The 18,116-nt window shown below is 38.3% G+C and overlaps 1 protein-coding gene across 1 annotated transcript in view; it reads left to right on the forward strand.

The window, feature by feature from the left end:
- The first annotated feature begins 905 nt into the window (after positions 1–905).
- LOC128646980 (solute carrier family 2, facilitated glucose transporter member 9-like) overlaps positions 906–18,116 on the forward strand; it is a 98,528-nt gene continuing 81,317 nt past the window's right edge. The window contains exons 1-3 of the mRNA XM_053699792.1: positions 906–935; positions 1,516–1,614; positions 2,313–2,473. Of these exons, the coding sequence (XP_053555767.1) occupies positions 906–935; positions 1,516–1,614; positions 2,313–2,473 (290 nt within the window). The remainder of the gene's footprint in view (positions 936–1,515; positions 1,615–2,312; positions 2,474–18,116) is intronic.

Genomic DNA, 18,116 nt, shown 5'->3' on the forward strand with positions numbered 1-18,116 from the left:
GAATGTGTCTGCTGACTGTGAGGTACAGGGTCAAAGTATTACTCAATGATGACGAATAGGGGTCGGATCGAACATCGCATATGTTCGCCCGCCGCGGCGAACGCGAACAAGCTATGTTCGCCGGGAACTATTCGCTGGCGAACTATTCGCGACATCACTAGTTGTATCACTACGAGACAGTAATTGATATGCTAGCTTCTATTGCTTGGACCTTAATGTAAAGATTCTGCTCTACTCGGTTGCACCCACTTAAGTGTTTCCCCTTGCAAGCTACCTATATGCCACAAAATAATTTATCTTAATGTTAAGTGTTGGGGGTAAGGTCTTGTAATTTCCCAGAGCGGGGATGGGCACTGTTACATTTTTATATATGTCCTGCGACAGAGGTGCGTAGCTGAAAGGGAGGATAGGCTCATCTTCCTCCATCAAAATGAGAGATATTAATTTACTTTGGTGACGTGCGGAGGAAAGATATTTAGTCATGATAGCGCCCCCCCCCACCACAAGTCACTGCTTTCTTCTAGGTAGTTATGTTAGTTGAACTGGAGGTTCGCTTAGAGCAAGGACTGTCTACCAGCATATTTATACACATGTCCCCTATAATTGATTACTATCCCCGCTTCCTATACCTTTAATTTGACATGGCAGACATAGGAACATTTTACTTTGTTGTACTATTAAGCTATACGGTCCAAAAGTGACTGTACCTATTATCTACGTCCCCCTATTGAGTTTTATGTTTCCATGGGCCCAAGAGCGGTCTTTTGAAGTGTTGGGGACACATACCTTTTATTAGTATATTACAGTTGTTCTTCATAAAGTTATCATATTATTTCAATTTTTAGGCCCAAGAGTGGCCTATTTGTTATTTTATCTCCTCCTTAAAGTCCCCCAGCATGTTTATAATGCAGTCCAGGATGTCCAAGAGAGGCCTCGTTAGTTCTTTGGGGGAAACAATTTAACTCCATATTATATATAATTATACTTCAGGAGGTCACTTTATACTAGAAAACTGAGGTTCATTGCTTAAATTGTATTTATATCTTCAAGCAATTTGTATGTTAAAGGACAATGTTCTACGATGATTTGTGCAATAACTTGGTTGTATCACTTATTTTATAACCTCAATAAAAAAAAAACTTAAAAAAAAAAAAAAGCAGCGTTGGGACCTCTCAACACTGCTTTTTAAGGCTAACGCCAAACTCGTAATCTAGGCGAATGTGTTTCCCCCTCACTCACTGGAAGCTGCAAAGCATATTCTGCAACACACAAATGCTGCAAATAAAATAACTGGTGCAGGCAGCATGTTGAAAACATAAGTACCAGATTTTGCTTTTTAGTTCTTTAGTGAGTGTAGGACAAAGCATAATTTTTACTCAAAACCAAGGCCTCTTATGGGTTCATACATAAAGGAGTTATGAAAAACTTGTGTAATTTAGTTTCATTATTAATTTACATCATGGGATTGTAGAATATCTTTGTATAATTAAGGTCTGTGATTCTGTTGACACTTAGGTTCATTACCGTGGTCTTTTCCTGATGATTAGTATCCTTGGCATTGGTGGCATGTTTCAGTATGGCTTCCATATTTCTGTCATGAATTCTCCATCACCTGTAAGTGTGACGTCTACTTTTCTCTTATGCATTATGGTAAACTGTTATGATCTAGTTTCCTGCACCTAGAGTTGCCACCTTTCCTCCACACAAAAACAAAACACTGGACAATCTGTCATTAACTGGGCACCATGGCAGGTTAAAGCTCTGCCCTAGCCTCCACAAAGTATATTTTTTACAACTAAGCCATCATTTTACATTTTGGCTGCCAACAACATAACATCAATGTCTTACCTCTTTGGCTGCCAGTAACATACATACACAGAGGTGATTTGACTCCCTTGACTACCCCTTACTTTTTTCTGCTCCGTAAGTTAATAAGACATAGGAGTCCTTTTACTTTTGGGTAACACTCAGAGACTTTACAAAAACAGGACATTTAAGTGAAGTTAAATACAGGTTACGTGACAACCCTACCTGCACCCTATCCAGATACTTGTCTTTCCTACACCCCACAATGCTCTCTCAAGGCATCTACTTATCTTGCACATCCAGAATCCATTATTCTGTTTAGATATAAACTTCAGCCTTAGCTTCAGGTCCTATGTTCTTTCAGTATATATTTTCTCCTGACAGTTACTTCATTTTATCCAAATACAAGAATAAATTACAATCTCAAGTCTCTAGAACATTGTTGATTTCATAATTCACTGGTCATTTTGTTGATGCTGTTGAAAGTCCATTTGTTTATCTTCCAGTACATCAAACAATTCATTAACCAGAGCTGGATAGAAAGATATGAGACCCCAGTTCCTGAGAGAACCCTCACCTTCATCTGGTCAATGATCGTATCTGTGTTCAGCATTGGGGGTCTAATAGGGTCAACAGCATCTGGATACCTTATGGGCATTGCTGGGAAGTAAGTAGATATGGATTGTACTAAATAACTTATCTTGCAGGGCATCCTGGTTCATTCTCTAAACCAGCGATGGCCAACTTTCTAGGACATTGGGGCCGTAGATCAATATTTTAGAAACTTTAAAGGGTGTATATAAATGTATGGCTATTAAGTACACAAACAATTATACATTTCCTAAAAAAATATCCAGTGGCACAGAGTTAGGTTATGGTAATTGTGCAGGGTAACTTTTGTTTGTTGTTCTCCCCTCCACATCACTTAGTTGAGTTATGGACACATTTCCCACTGCTTCCACAAAAACTATTGCGCACTTTGTTACTTCTGATTTTCCCAGGGGCTGCATACAATAGTAGACATGTAGCTTTTGAACTGCCAGTTAACCATGCCTGCTCTTAAACAAGATACCAAGATAGCAATAGTACGCCAGAAATCATTGAAAATTATTATTATGGATATATTTTGTGTTTTATGCATCATTAAACAAGATACATGGCATTCTCTATGATGTTAAAATATACAGAACACATTTCCAATATTACTGAAGTCTGAAAAACAAGAATATACAAAGATGGCTGCTAGGGTTTTCAACTGTCCGCCACAAAAATACTGTCCCTTATTTATTTTTGCTCCATATGCATAATGTATTGAGGCATATGAGACCTTCTATATTTAACTAAAACCGACATTAAATGGATAGGAAACCCCAAATTTTTCTTTTATGATTTAGATAGAACATACAATTTTAAACAACTTTCCAATTTACTTCTATTATCAAATTTGCTTCATTCTCTTGTTATCCATAACTAAAGGAACAGCATTGCACTACTGGCAGCTAGATGAAGACATCTAGTTAGCCAATCACATGAGACAAATGTGTGCAGGCATCAGCAGCTAGCTCCCACTAGTGTAGGATATGTGTGTATTCTTTTTCAACAATGGATACCAAGAGAACAAAGCACATTTGAAAATGGATGTGAATTTAAAAGTGCCTTAAAATTACATTCTCTATCTGAATCATGCAAGTTTAATTTTGACTTTCCTATCCCTTTAAGTGTCCAGTATTTTTGTGAAGATTTTACTGAACATCCTGCTATTGCAACCCTAATGGCAGCCTGGTTATGCAGTAGTAATCTGTATAAATTATTTAATTTTAAAGAGTTACTTTAACACCAGTAGGACTGTGGTACAGTAGAATTTTAACGGGGAGGAGCTACCGGCGAAGCTGTGCATGCAGCAAGTACTCTACTTGATCACTTAGAGCAGGTCTAGGCAGGAACTCCTTGCTGCACCTTTTCTGAGTGATCAATGTTTAAACTGCCACAAATCAGAAGAAAAACACTTACATACAGCTCCTCCACATTAGGTTAGGAGCTGTGCTGATATTTTGTAAAAGAGGGACGATTACTTGGCTACTACTGTAGATAATTTAACACACAGTGCAAAAATATGAAAATTGCTGTAAGACTTAATAATTCAAAAATCCTATTGCCCCCATCAGCTCACCCAGTGGAGTGCTGTGCATAATCACACAGTAAGATCAGCTGCACTGAGTGTTTGCTGTGTCTCTTCTACTGTTTAAAGTAATTTGACAAACTGCAGCATAGCCCCTCCCCAGCACCTTTGTCCTCAGAGTGTCATAGGAGTCTAGGATAATTTAGGAAGCATTGCTGTTGGCTATTAGGACAATGGATCTAAGGTAGTTTTTTGTCACTTCAGTTCTGTTTGTCTTTAAGCACTGAGCCCTGCCTAATTTCGATGCTGTGTTGTAACAATAACCATATGCCCAGAATGTGTTCCAGAGACTGGTATTGTCAATATTATGGGTAAGGTAAAATAGCTTGGTGCTGTAATTTGTATAATAAGATAGGAATAAGTCTAAATTATACTATTACTATCAAATGGGTGTGTTTTAATCGCAGAACTGAGTGGGCAGAGCAGTTAAAGAGTAGGCCGTCAGTACTCCAGTAACCTGTTGGCAACTATACCTTTTAGAGGAAAAAAAAAAAAAGATTATGTAAACAACTGCAGACTAATTAGGCCAAGAATGATCCGTTCTCACTGTATATATATGTATGTGACAGCAATAATTAAATATGTCCTTATAAAGTCCTTGAAAGCATTTTTTTCATATAAGCAATGATATATAAAGTAACTATTTGTTAGTTTGTGTAGAAATCAAAGTGCAACTGTATAGCTTTAATATAGATTAGTTGTACAAACCCATCTGTAATTTGTGTATGCACCAATCAAATGTTATTGAGCTTTTTAAATAGCATGTGTTTTGAATCAAGCACTATGTCAGCTATGAGTACGGCATGTAGCCGAAACACGTAAGCTGTTCCCTGTTTTGTTTTGGTTTACATACAGAATGCTGCTATATGGATACCGCTTTTAATATGCAATAACAAAAGTCAAGTTTTACTTTTATCCATGGAAGTTGCTCCTCTCGTTCTTTGTTTCACATGTACCTTTTGGCCTTTGAGAGTTGAGCAATAGAAGAGTTAATGTTGAGAAAGTGACCCCAGAGGTTCCCATGATCGAAGTGCTTTTGCCAGGACCCATTGCCAGTGCGGTACGCAAAACCCTGAAGCTGGCCGGCGTTGATGACATCATCATCATCCTGAGCGGGGTGGCATGCTAGTTGTGAGAGAAGCAAACGGAGGTCCCGTGTTTGGCCCTACTAAGGAGAGGTTTGTTGAGTGGAAAAGGCTCCAGCCTACAGCAACAGAGGTAGAGTCTCATTGTTGGCTCACATACCAGAGAGTCCAGAAGTCCCTGCACACAGCATTGGACTGTGTTAGGAATGATTGGCTGCCAGTGGGGGTAAGCACGGATGCGTTTACTACTACACATATTGCTTAAACGGATCACGGTAGAAACTACATTGTCCCAATTGAGGGTTATGCTATGAACTATACTGATTTACTTGTGTTACGGGCTGGAGTGCATACACGGTCTCCCTAAGGGAAACGTTCTGTTATTGAGCTAATTAAATGGACTGCTGTCATACTTTAAATGAAACACTTTACACGTCACATGCATGTATTCTCAAATTACAGTCCAATCTATTGGCCATTATAACTCTACAAAATAAAACTATGAAAACATGTTATACTCGACCATTTAGGTATTTTTTTATTGTTCGATTATAAATATATTTTAAATAAAACCACCCAATCACCTACAGTATGTTATATAAGGTGAAAGTATCTTTGTAACTATTAGCCATTTCTATATGAGCTGCAAGACATCTCAATATCAATGCCATTGAGTATGAGTTAAATACATGGAGTTCAGCATAGCAGTGAATTAATATATCTCATTGAAAAAGTAGACTAGTCATCAATGTATTTATAGGAAAACTCTCTTCCCCCCATCTCTCTTTTTATCCCTCGCTCTCTTTCCCTTTCTCTTTCTGTCTCCCTCACTCTCTCTCCTGTGTAATTTTAGTACAGAATCTTGGTAAGATTTAAATTGGTGTAAAAAAAATGCTCTAGGTTACTATTAATAAATCCACTTTCAGGGGTCATATAACAACAACTTGGCTGGCTTTACATATTCATGGTCAGTCAGTGGGCTCCATTTATATAGCTACAGATGTACCTTGGAGCCCTTGCAACGCAGGCTGTCTCAAACGAACCTACAAACTACAAAAAGTATGGATACAACAATCATAAAACCGATTTATCGGAGATGATTGACAAGCTCTGCCCTAACACAAGTGGTTGCTCAAGAGCAGAGGGCAGGGCTGCACAAGAATTTGTTTGTGCAATATTAAATACTTTCATAAAATGCTGCTGACTCACTCTGAACCCGAGAAGACAGGATCCCTAGCTGGTAACATTATCTACCCAGAGTTTTATAAATGGGGGACAATATTCATGAGGAAAATAATATACCAAGCAATATCTAAAAATAAAATAAAGCTACCATTACAAACAAACACCTAGATTACGAGTTCTGCAGTAACAGGGGTGCGTTGCTAACACACAGTTTCCCCTCACCGCTGAGGTGACAACGCTGGTATTACAGTTTTTTTTAAACTCGGCGTTATCCGCAAAAAGGTGAGCGTAGAGAAAAATTTAGCTCCACATCTCACCTCAATACGGTAGCGGTAAGCAGGTAAAACGTGCTCATGCACGATTTCCCCATAGGAAACAATGGGGCAGATTCAGCTGAAAAAAAACTAACACCTGCAAAAAAGCAGCGTTCAGCTTCTAACGCAGCCCCATTGATTCCTATGGGGAAATAAAGTTTATGTCTACACCTAACACCCTAACATGAACCCCGAGTCTAAACACCCCTAATCTTACACTTATTAACCCCTTACACTTATTAACCCCCCCGACATCGCCCACACCTGCATTATATTTTTAACCCCTAATCTGCCGCTCCTGACACCACCGCCACCTAAATTATCCCTATGAACCCCTAATCTGCTGCTCCCAACATCGCCGACACCTACATACTATTTATTAACCCCTAATCTGCCCCCCCAATGTCGCCGCAACCTACCTACATTTATTAACCCCTAGTCTGCCGCCCACATCGTCGCCGCTACTATATTAAATTTATTAACCCCTAAACCTAAGTCTAAACCTAAGTCTAACACCCCCCTAACTTAAATATAATTTAAATAAAACGAAAGAAAATTACTACAAAAAATAAACCCTAAGCTAGCTACAATATAACTAATAGTTACATTATATCTATCTTAGGGTTTATTTTTATTTTACAGGCAACTTTGTATTTATTTTAACTAGGTAACAATAGTTATTAAATAGTTATTAACTATTTAATAACTACCTAGTTAAAATAAGTACAAATTTACCTGTAAAATAAATCCTAACCTAAATTACAATTACACCTAACATTACACTATCATTAAATTAATTACCTAAACTAACTACAATTAATTACAATTAAATTAAATAAACTAAAGTACAAAAAAACCCCCACTAAATTACAGAAAATAAAAAAAATAATTAATTTTTTTTTAAACTAATTGTCAGGTTAGGAAAAGTCCAGAAGAAGACCCAAATGCTAGGGCGAACTTAAACAACACCCTTGCACTCTGAGTTTAATCCAGGACGTGACCCCACGACAACCTCTAAAAAACAATGTACTCACGATATGGAGCAGGGTTAGCCTGAGTCCAAAGTAATTCAAGATATCAGCCAAATAGACATCTGAGTAAGGAACTGGTTACAGGAAAAGTCTTCCACAGAATCAGGAGAGCAGGGATAGTCACTTATACTCAGACAGAGGAAGGGTAAACAAGAAACAGTTAATAATGCAGGAGTAGGATCCCTAGAGTATAAAATTTCTCTGAGAGAAATAGATCCTGACTCTAGATACATTATTATACAAATTATTATTAATAACACAGAATTCACTCTTTGTAATATCTATGGCCCAAATAAATTCAAGATTGAATTTTGGGATAATGTTAAAGCCAAATTATTTCCTTTTATTCAACAGAATCTCATAGTGGGGGGTGATTTCAACTTGACTATGTGTGTTGATTTAGACCGTTTTTCGCAAAAGAATGTTTCAGAGAATAGGAGAGCCTCTAAGTATTTTAGAATCTTTTGTCGGAAATTACAACTGTGGGATATTTGGCGAAATCACAACCCAGATAAGCGACGGTTTACCTGCGAGTCTAAGGCTCATAGAACCTTTTCTCGGATAGATTTGTTTTTCATTTCGGAAGGTCTGTCTATCTGGCGATCTGAGGCTGGAATTGGAGAAATCGCTATTTCAGACCATGCTATTATCTTTATTGGGCTGGATTGGCAAGATAGGTCTAATATAAAAGGCCCTGTGTTTTTTTCCCTCGCTATCTCTGTAATAATCTGAGGTTTATACTTTGGCTAAAGCAGAAATGGAAGGACTATTGCCAATTTAATATTGCCTATCTACAGAAAATTGAAACCTTCTGGGAGGCATCCAAAGCTGTTTTGCGTGGTGCTATTAAGGCTTACTTGGTTAGACTCAATAAGAGAAAAAGGGCACGAGAATCTCAATTAACTAACCAAGTTAGGAACTCTTATAAAACATACTACTCGAATCGGTCGGTATATAATTGGTCTAAATATCTAGAAATGAGGAAGGAGAGAGACGTTTTCTTGTTAAAAAAACATCAGGAAGAAGAAAACAAGTTTAATCTACGGTATAGGAGTTTCTATGGGTGCTCTGCTAAAAACCTTGCTAGATTGGTTAAGTCTAGGAAAAGGAAGAATTTTATTCCTGCAATACAGGTTGATGATACTCGCTACAACGATACTAAAAATATATGTAAGGTATTTTTTGAATATTATCAACAGCTATATGCGGAGGTCCCGGTCGATGGGAAGAATCAAGAGATTTTCTGGTCTAAAACTAAGGTTCCCTGAATTCAACAGGAAAATTTGGAGCTATTGGGGCCTAGTTATCAAGCCGTCAACCTCAAATACGCTGGAATTCCGCAGCGTATTTGTGGCGAGGCTGATTCGCCTTAGTTATCAAAGGCTCGAGACCGGCAAAAGTAGAATTTTGTGACGTAAACTTCGATCCGCCGGACTCAGTCCAACACAGATCGATTCTTACGTCACTCCAGATGTTCCACACACAAGTGCGGCACAATCTCACTACTTTTGCTAGTTATCAAAAAACTAGCAGGTACGCTCGGCACTTTTACGGCCCAGCGTACCTGGTTTTCAAAGCGCCAGCCTGGAGGTGATCAGCCAATAGAATGCGAGCTCAATCTGATTGGCTGATTGGATCAGCCAATCGGATTGAACTTGAATCTGATTGGCTGATTCCATCAGCCAATCAGATTTTTCCTACCTTAATTCCGATTGGCTGATAGAATCCTATCAGCCAATCGGAATTGAGGGGACGCCATCTTGGATGACGTCCCTTAAAGGAGCCTTCATTCGTCGTAGTCCGTCGGTGAAGAAGGATGTTCCGCGGCGGCGGAAGGAAGATTCAAGACCCGGCTTGGAAGATGACATCGCCCGGATCGAAGACTTCTTCAGCGCCGCCTGGATGATGACTTCATCGGATGGAAGATTTCTTCAGCGCCCCTTGGATGATCACTTCTGCCGGTCCGGATGTCCACTTGGGTTCCATCGCTGCTCAGCTGAGTGAAGACGACTCAAGGTAGGATGATCTTCAGGGGATTAGTGTTAGGTTTTTGTAAGGGGGGTTTGGGTTAGATTAGGGGTATGTGGGTGGTGGGTTTTAATGTTGGGGGGGTTTGTATTTTTCATTTACAGGCAAAAGAGCTGAACTTTTGGGGGCATGCCCCCACAAATGGCCCTTTTAAGGGCTGGTAAGGTAAAAGAGCGTTGAACTTTATTTAATTTAGAATAGGGTAGGGCATTTTTTTATTTTGGGGGGTTTGTTATTTTATTAGGGGGCTTAGATTAGGTGTAAGTAGCTTAAAATTGTTGTAATATTTGTAAAATGTTTGTAACTTATTTTTTTATTTTCTGTAACTTAGCTTTTTTTTTTTTTGTACTTTAGTTAGTTTATGTAATTGTATTTAATTGTAGTTATTTGTAGGTAGTTTATTTAATTAATTTAATGATAGTGTAGTATTAGGTTTAATTGTAACTTAGGTTAGCATTTATTTTACAGGTAATTTTGTATTTCTTTTAGCTAGGTAGTTATTAAATAGTTAATAACTATTTAATAACTATTCTAACTAGCTAAAATAAATACAAAGTTAACTGTAAAATAAATATAAATCCTAAGATAGCTACAATGTAACTATTAGATATATTGTAGCTATCTTAGGGTTTATTTTACAGGTAAGTATTTAGTTTTAAATAGGATTAATTTATTAAAGTATAGTGTAGTGTTAGGTGTAATTGTAACTTAGGTTGGGATTTATTTTACAGGTAAATTTCTCTTTATTTTAGCTAGGTAAGCTATTAAATAGTTAATAACTATTTAATAGCTATTGTACCTAGTTAAAATAAATTGAAAGATGCCTGTAAAATAAAAATAAATCCTAAGATAGCTACAATATAATTATTATTTATATTGTAGCTATATTAGGGTTTATTTTAAAGGTAAGTATTTAGTTTTAAATAGGATTAATTTAGTTCATAATATAAATATTATTTAGATTTATTTAATTAATATTTAAGTTAGGGGGCGTTAGGGTTAGTGTTAGACTTAGGTTTAGGGGTTAATAAATTTATTACAGTGGCGGCGTCGTAGTGGGGGGCAGGATAGGGGTTAATAAATTTATTATAGGTGGCGACGGTGTAGGGGGGGCAGTATAGGGGTTAATAAATTTATTATAGGTTGCGGCGGGTTCAGGGAGCGGCGGTTTAGGGGTTAAACTATTTATTTAGTTGCGGCGAGGTGCGGGATCAGCAGGATAGGGGTTAATAATTTTATTATAGAGGGCGACGGTATAGGGGGGGCAGGATAGGGGTTACTAGGTATAATGTAGGTGGCGGTGGGCTCCGGGAGCGGCGGTTTAGGGGTTAATACATTTATAAGAGTTGCGGCAGGGTCTAGGAGCGGCGGTTTAGGGGTTAATACATTTATCAGAGTTGCGGCAGGGTCTAGGAGCGGCGGTTTAGGGGTTAATACATTTATCAGAGTTGCGGCAGGGTCTAGTAGCGGCGGTTTAGGGGTTAGTAACTTTATTGAGTTGCGGGAGGCTCCGGGGGTGCCGGTATAGGGGGTAGAACAGTGCAGTTTAGTGTGAGTGCTTAGTGACAGGCTAGCAATAAAGCTGGGAAAAAGCCAAAGAGCAGCGAGATCGGATGAGTGATAACTGTGACAGTCCGCTGCTCATCGCCCCGCGGCTTTTTGACAGCTTTATTTGATAACTTAGGCGTATTTTTTCAGGTCCGCGGCGGCGAAGGTAGGCGAGCTTAGGCGGGCGTATTGGGCCGGCGAAGCCAGAAAAGTAGACGGCTTGATAACTACCCCCCAGAGAATGCTCCGATTAGTACCGAAGAGGTTGTTAAAGCTATTGAAGCATCCAAAATGGGGAAAGCAGCAGGCCCGGATGGGCTTCCTGCAGAATATTATAAGCTATTAGTTGAGGAGATCACCCCTATTCTAGCAAAGCTGTTTAACTATTATTTTTCCTCCGATAATTCTATCTCCAATCTCTTCGCGGCGGCTAATATCTCTTTAATCCTTGAAAAGGTAAGGAACCTACGGACCCTGCTTCGTACAGACCGATTTCAGTTCTTAATGCTGATTATAAAATCTTGGCATCAATCTTGTCTTCGAGACTTTCGTGCTGTTTAGATAAAGTTATCCACCCTGATCAGGCAGGATTTATGACTACTCGGAATCCGACGAAAAATATTCGAAAACTAACTACGCTGGTGGATTTCATGTGGAATTGTGAGCAACCTAAAGACCTTTCTAAGTTGGAAGACAGGGCAGTGCTAACATTGGGTGCTGTTAAAGCATTCGACAGTATATCTTGGTCTCATCTTTTTATATCTCTCTCCAAGTTTGGCCTCTCAGATAATTTTGTCAAAATTATCAGGAAAATCTATCGGAACCCAAGCTCATCTCTGTTGATTAATCAAACGGTGTCAGCACCAATTGCTTTACAGAGGGGTACGAGGCAGGGTTGTCCACTGTCCCCCCTCCTATTTAATATCGCGCTAGAGCCTCTGGCAGTTCGCTTAAGAGAAGTGTTAAATGGGATTTCAGTTGGAGCTCAAAATGTAAAGCTACTATTATACGCAGATGATATGTTAATATTTATGCAGAATACTGCTTCTGCAATCCCACAAGTAGTTCAAGTGTTAGAAGAATTCAGCTCTTTCTCTGGGTATAAAATTAATATGAATAAGAGAGAAATTATGTGGCTTGGTAGAGATGACCATAGGGTAATTTCAACCAAGTTCCGAATAGTGAGTAGTATTAAATACTTAGGGCTTGAAATAAATAAAACCCCCAAATTTTGGTACCGGGAAAACTTTATATCTCTCTTTCAGAAGATTAGAGCTATGGAGGATTTTCCCACTATCTATCTCAGATTCTATTAATCTCATTAAGACTATAATTTTCCCACGCATCTTATACCTGCTTCAAAATTTACCATTATTTATATTAAATAAAGATTTAAGTAGGTTGGCGTCCTGGTTCTCCAAATTTATATGGAAAGACAAAAAGCCACGTCTATCATTAAATAGACTCTCTCATAAATTCTCAGCAGCCGGTCTGGCTCTTCCCAACATCAAGCTTTATAATATGGCAACCCTATTGAAATTTGCTTTTGATTGGATTGCCCAATCAAATATCGTTACTTCCTATGATCTTGAACAACATTTGGTTACCCCTTGGTCTTTGAGTGCCCTTTTGCATTGTCCACCTCAAACTCTTTCTTTAAATGTTAGAAGATTATGTTCATTTAAGAACATAATATCTGCATGGCATAAAGGTGGCCATGTTCTTAAAATTGATCCACTATTTACTGAATTTTTACCAATTCGGGGTAACCCTCTTTTTAGCCCTGGTATAGATCAGAAAGTGTTTGGAGAATGGCAGGACAAGGGACTCAAAGATCTACACCAATTGTTAAACGATGAACGACTAATTCTCCTATGGGCCACATTGCGTCAACTCTTTGCTCTTCCTCCTCGAAACCAATATGCGTATTTCCAGATTCGACACTTTGTTTCCTCTCAGAAATGGTATGCCTCCCCGCTGGTTGACTGGACAGATATTAAGATGTGCATACAGAAATTTAGAGCCGGAGATGCGTCAATATATCTTATCTATGATGTTATGCTCTCCAAACAAAGTATTCTATCCATGGAAAAACTATGTAACTTTTGGAGGTTGATTATTGCTACTGTTGACTTGGATAGGATTTCAGATAGCTTGTCTCTGGTTTCTAGTTATTCTATATCCGTCAGCTGGAAAGAATCGCATCTGAAATTGATTAACAATTTTTATCTAACTCCAGCTAAAATAGCCAGATTCTATCCAGAGCAAGCTGTAGCTTGTCGCAGATGTTCCAGTTGCTGTGCAGATCTGGCTCATATGTTGTGGTTCTGTCCAAAGATCCAACAGTTGTGGCTTAAAATCCAATTCTGGATAAATAAGGTTTTGAATGTGAGGCTCTCCATCTCCCTGGAAGATATTATTTTCTTAGTGTCTGATTCTAGATTGAACTTGGGTAGGCGTATAGTTAATACCATTATACTTACAACTAGACATTATATTTTTAAGAACTGGATGGCCATAAATGCTCCAAGTATGACATCTATTTTAAAAGGAATCAAAGAACAAATTATATATGAGTCCTTTCACCTGCAACAGGTAAAGGAGATTGGAATTAAAAAATTCTTGACGGGGTGGGCCCCTATAATTATTACTTATCCAATGTCAGTTCAGAAACAAATTCTGTTTCCGTTTCTCTCCTCCATTAGTTTTGTGGAACTAGTTATATTGGAAATATTCCCTCATACATGGATAAGAAATTAAGGCCTAGATTTAGAGTTCGGCGGTAGCCGTCAAAACCAGCGTTAGAGGCTCCTAACGCGGGTTTTTTACGCACTCCGGTATTTAGAGTTTATTTACCGCGACTCAAAATACACCTAACGCTCAACTTTCTACCGCCACCTCAGACCCAGTAGTAAACATATACCGCACAAAAAAACATCCACGAATCACAAAACAAATATTACACAAAGTACACTTACACTCATACAAACACAACACTATCTTTATTTTTCGGAATTGTTATTTTTTCTTTAAAATACAAAGGATTAAAGTTGCGAGATCTCGGGTGTTTGAAAAAAATCCACACAAATCCATTTTCCCATTGACTTACATGGACATACGGGAAAAGACCCTCATATACCTACATCTAACGAATAACATTATCACAAACATACACTCATCGATGCATACAAACAATATACACCACATTACATACACAAAATATTTATTTATTACAAAAAGAACACGATTTAGTTACTTTTTCACACAAGCTCATGACGTCACTCACTTTACGAGGAAAACCAGTCTTAGAAAAAAAAATATAGAAATCTTTGGAGCCTCCATTGACTTCTATTGGGAAGACGTGCTCGTGCACGCGAAACCCTCATTTCCCTAACGCACGCAAATAGCGTAGACGGAAAAACTCCAAATACCAGCGCTAGAAAATACATGCTTTTATGCGTTAGACACAGCTATGATAAATAGATCAAGAAATGACTATTTCCCTATGGTGGATTTATGTTTTTTAATATTAAATATTCACCACACCATAAATATTTTTAACACTTTTAGATTACATCAACTACAAATCCCCATCACTAGTAACACATTATTATTTCAATAAAATTACATTTACAATTAAAATATAATTCAATACACATTTCTGGATTCACAAACACTACACAATGGGAAACATCTCTCATTTACCTTTATTATTGCATTTCTGTTATTCAACTCATATGCTTGCAGCAACTGCATATCTACATAGGCTTAACACATGATCACTCATGGATGCACATACATTACTTTTAACATTCACTCATACATGTGCATTCAAATGATGGGGGAAAAACACATTACATTCTCTCGAGGAATCACAAAACACAACATATGGATTTTACTGTACTTTTAACATCATGATTCCATCACCAGAAACCATTAGGAATTACCTACAACAAGAACATCATTACACCAGATTACAGATGTCACTTTATGGGAAGGAACAACAATGCCAGACCGCTATATAGAAGTCAGCATATGTGGGACACAATCACAATATATACGTACATGTACATAACACGCATCACCCATCACGCAACCACAAAGCACACATTTAGATTTTATTCAGCACACAATAACAATGTAGCACAATACAACAACACAATGAGGATTTCACAACTACATAGGCAGGTTAATAATATCATGACGTCATTACAAGATTCAACCATACACATCACAGATTCACCACTGTACCGCCCCTTTAGGAACTTTAACACTCAATACTACAATACAACATATACGTAAAACACACTTTTGAACAGCATTATTATGGAGATTTCAATGGGACAATTCAGAAATATTGTCAGATCGCACATCAATTATATATATAATACTACAGATGGCAGCCGGAAGTTATTCAGTATTCGTGCAATTTTTATGGGACGCATACAATATCGTCAGATCGAAAATCACTTATATATATAATACTACAGATGACAGACGGGAAGTTCGGAATTATTATTGCGATTTTAAAGGGACGCGTACAATATTCACATCTCGGCAATCACTTATATATACAATACTACAGATGACAGCCGGAAGTTATTCAGTATTAGTGCCATTTGAAAGGGACGCATACAATATTGACAGCTCGGCAATCACTTATATATACAATACTACAGATGGCAGACGGGAATTTCGGAATTATTATTGCGATTTTAAAGGGACGCGTACAATATTCACATCTCGGCAATCACTTATATATACAATACTACAGATGACAGCCGGAAGTTATTCAGTATTAGTGCGATTTGAAAGGGACGCGTACAATATTCACATCTCGGCAATCACTTATATATACAATACTACAGATGACAGCCGGAAGTTATTCAGTATTAGTGCCATTTGAAAGGGACGCATACAATATTGACAGCTCGGCAATCACTTATATATACAATACTACAGATGGCAGACGGGAATTTCGGAATTATTATTGCGATTTTAAAGGGACGCGTACAATATTTTACAGCTCGGCAATCACTTATATATACAATACTACAGATGGCAGACGGGAAGTTCGGAATTATTATTGCGATTTTAAAGGGACGCGTACAATATTTTACAGCTCGGCAATCACTTATATATACAATACTACAGATGGCAGACGGGAAGTTCGGAATTATTATTGCGATTTTAAAGGGACGCGTACAATATTGACAGCTCGGCAATCACTTATATATACAATACTACAGATGGCAGACGGGAAGTTCTGAATTATTATTGCGATTTTAAAGGGACGCATACAATATTGACAGCTCGGCAATAACTTATATATACAATCCTACAGATGGCAGATGTTCCTTTATCATTTACAAACAATATTGCAGCAACATTGATCGATCACATTCGATGCACATTATACACAACTATGCACTTTCATTCATGTTAGCCTGGACGTGTGCTTGTTACTATAACATCGCGTTTAGGAAATATTGATTACGCATATGAACAAACATTACAAACATGCACTGTATGTGTGATATTTGACACTTTCACATTGAGAATCATTGTTTGAAACTAACATTTCAGCAAACAACAAATAAACGCCCACTGTGAAAGCATTCGCGCCGCTCACATACAAACAGGTGAATACAATCAGCAATCATTACAAACTCACTACCATTGGACTAATTGTACTATAAATCCCCCAAACAACATGGCCAATGCATCACTTGTGATCCACATCAGATCAAGTGCTTACCTTGTTACGCTGTTTTGAAAGATGGATGACGATGACATGGTAGACGCTGCTGGTGGTGCTATTGGCGAACTAGCTGTTGGTCGAATCAGGCAGCCTCGGCGGCTCAGACCGAGACGAAGGGGTCGTCTGGTTCGAGGTCCTCGTGTCTACAGGGTGAGACCCACCTTGGAAAACATGAGTGACTTTGAGGTTTTTGATAAGTATCGGCTCGATCGCGAACAGCTCATTGGCCTTTACGAGCTTCTTAAACCTCATTTGGAGCCACGTATACAAATAAGGACTGCTGTTCCCCCCATGAGTAAGATGCTAAGCTGTCTATACGTCCTGGCCTCCGGGAGTTTTCAATCCGGAGAACTGTACATGCATGGCCTGGCTCAAGGTACATTCTCTGGGGTGTTTGATAACTTTCTGAACGCCATGGTACGTATCAGTAAGCAATACATAGGATTCCCACAGAATGATGGTGATTGGAGGCGCCTGAAGCGGGAATTCTTTGATATTGCTCAATTGCCCAATGTCTTGGGAGCCATTGATTGTACCCACATTGCGCTGCGTGCTCCAATTGATGACTTGCCCTTCAGAAATCGCAAACATTTTCATAGCCTCAACGTGCAGTATGTTTGTGACGCACGGATGAGGATTATGCATGTGTATGCGAATTTTGGAGGTGCTTGTCATGATGCCCGCATCCTCTCTCTGTCGTCCCTGTGGAGACAGTTTGAGGAAAGACAAATGCCCCCTGGTTATCTCGTTGGTGAGTATTTGTGCACAACATGGTTAATTATTTTGACAATTGCCCCTGTATTTTTTAACTGTTAGCGTCATGTTCAGCTATAGGATTAAATTTAACCATTTGTTATTTACCGACGCTAATGTCTATTTTTATTGAAATGCAGATATGTAGCATGTCTTACCTTAAGTGTTCAGATAGAGAATGCAATGTAAACATGTAGTTAGCATTTTACACAAGGTTTGTTTTAGGAGAAATACGCATATGTAGCATGTCTTAGATGAAATGGCAAGATATTATCTCATGCAATTTAACCCTGTCATTGTCTTTTTCTGCTAATGTCTATTTTTATTGAAATGCAGATATGTAGCATGTCTTACCTTAAGTGTTCATATAGAGAATGCAATGTAAACATGTAGTTAGCATTTTACACAAGGTTTGGTTTAGGAGAA

The sequence above is a fragment of the Bombina bombina genome, chromosome 2, assembly GCF_027579735.1.
Source record: "Bombina bombina isolate aBomBom1 chromosome 2, aBomBom1.pri, whole genome shotgun sequence".
NCBI lineage: Eukaryota > Metazoa > Chordata > Amphibia > Anura > Bombinatoridae > Bombina > Bombina bombina.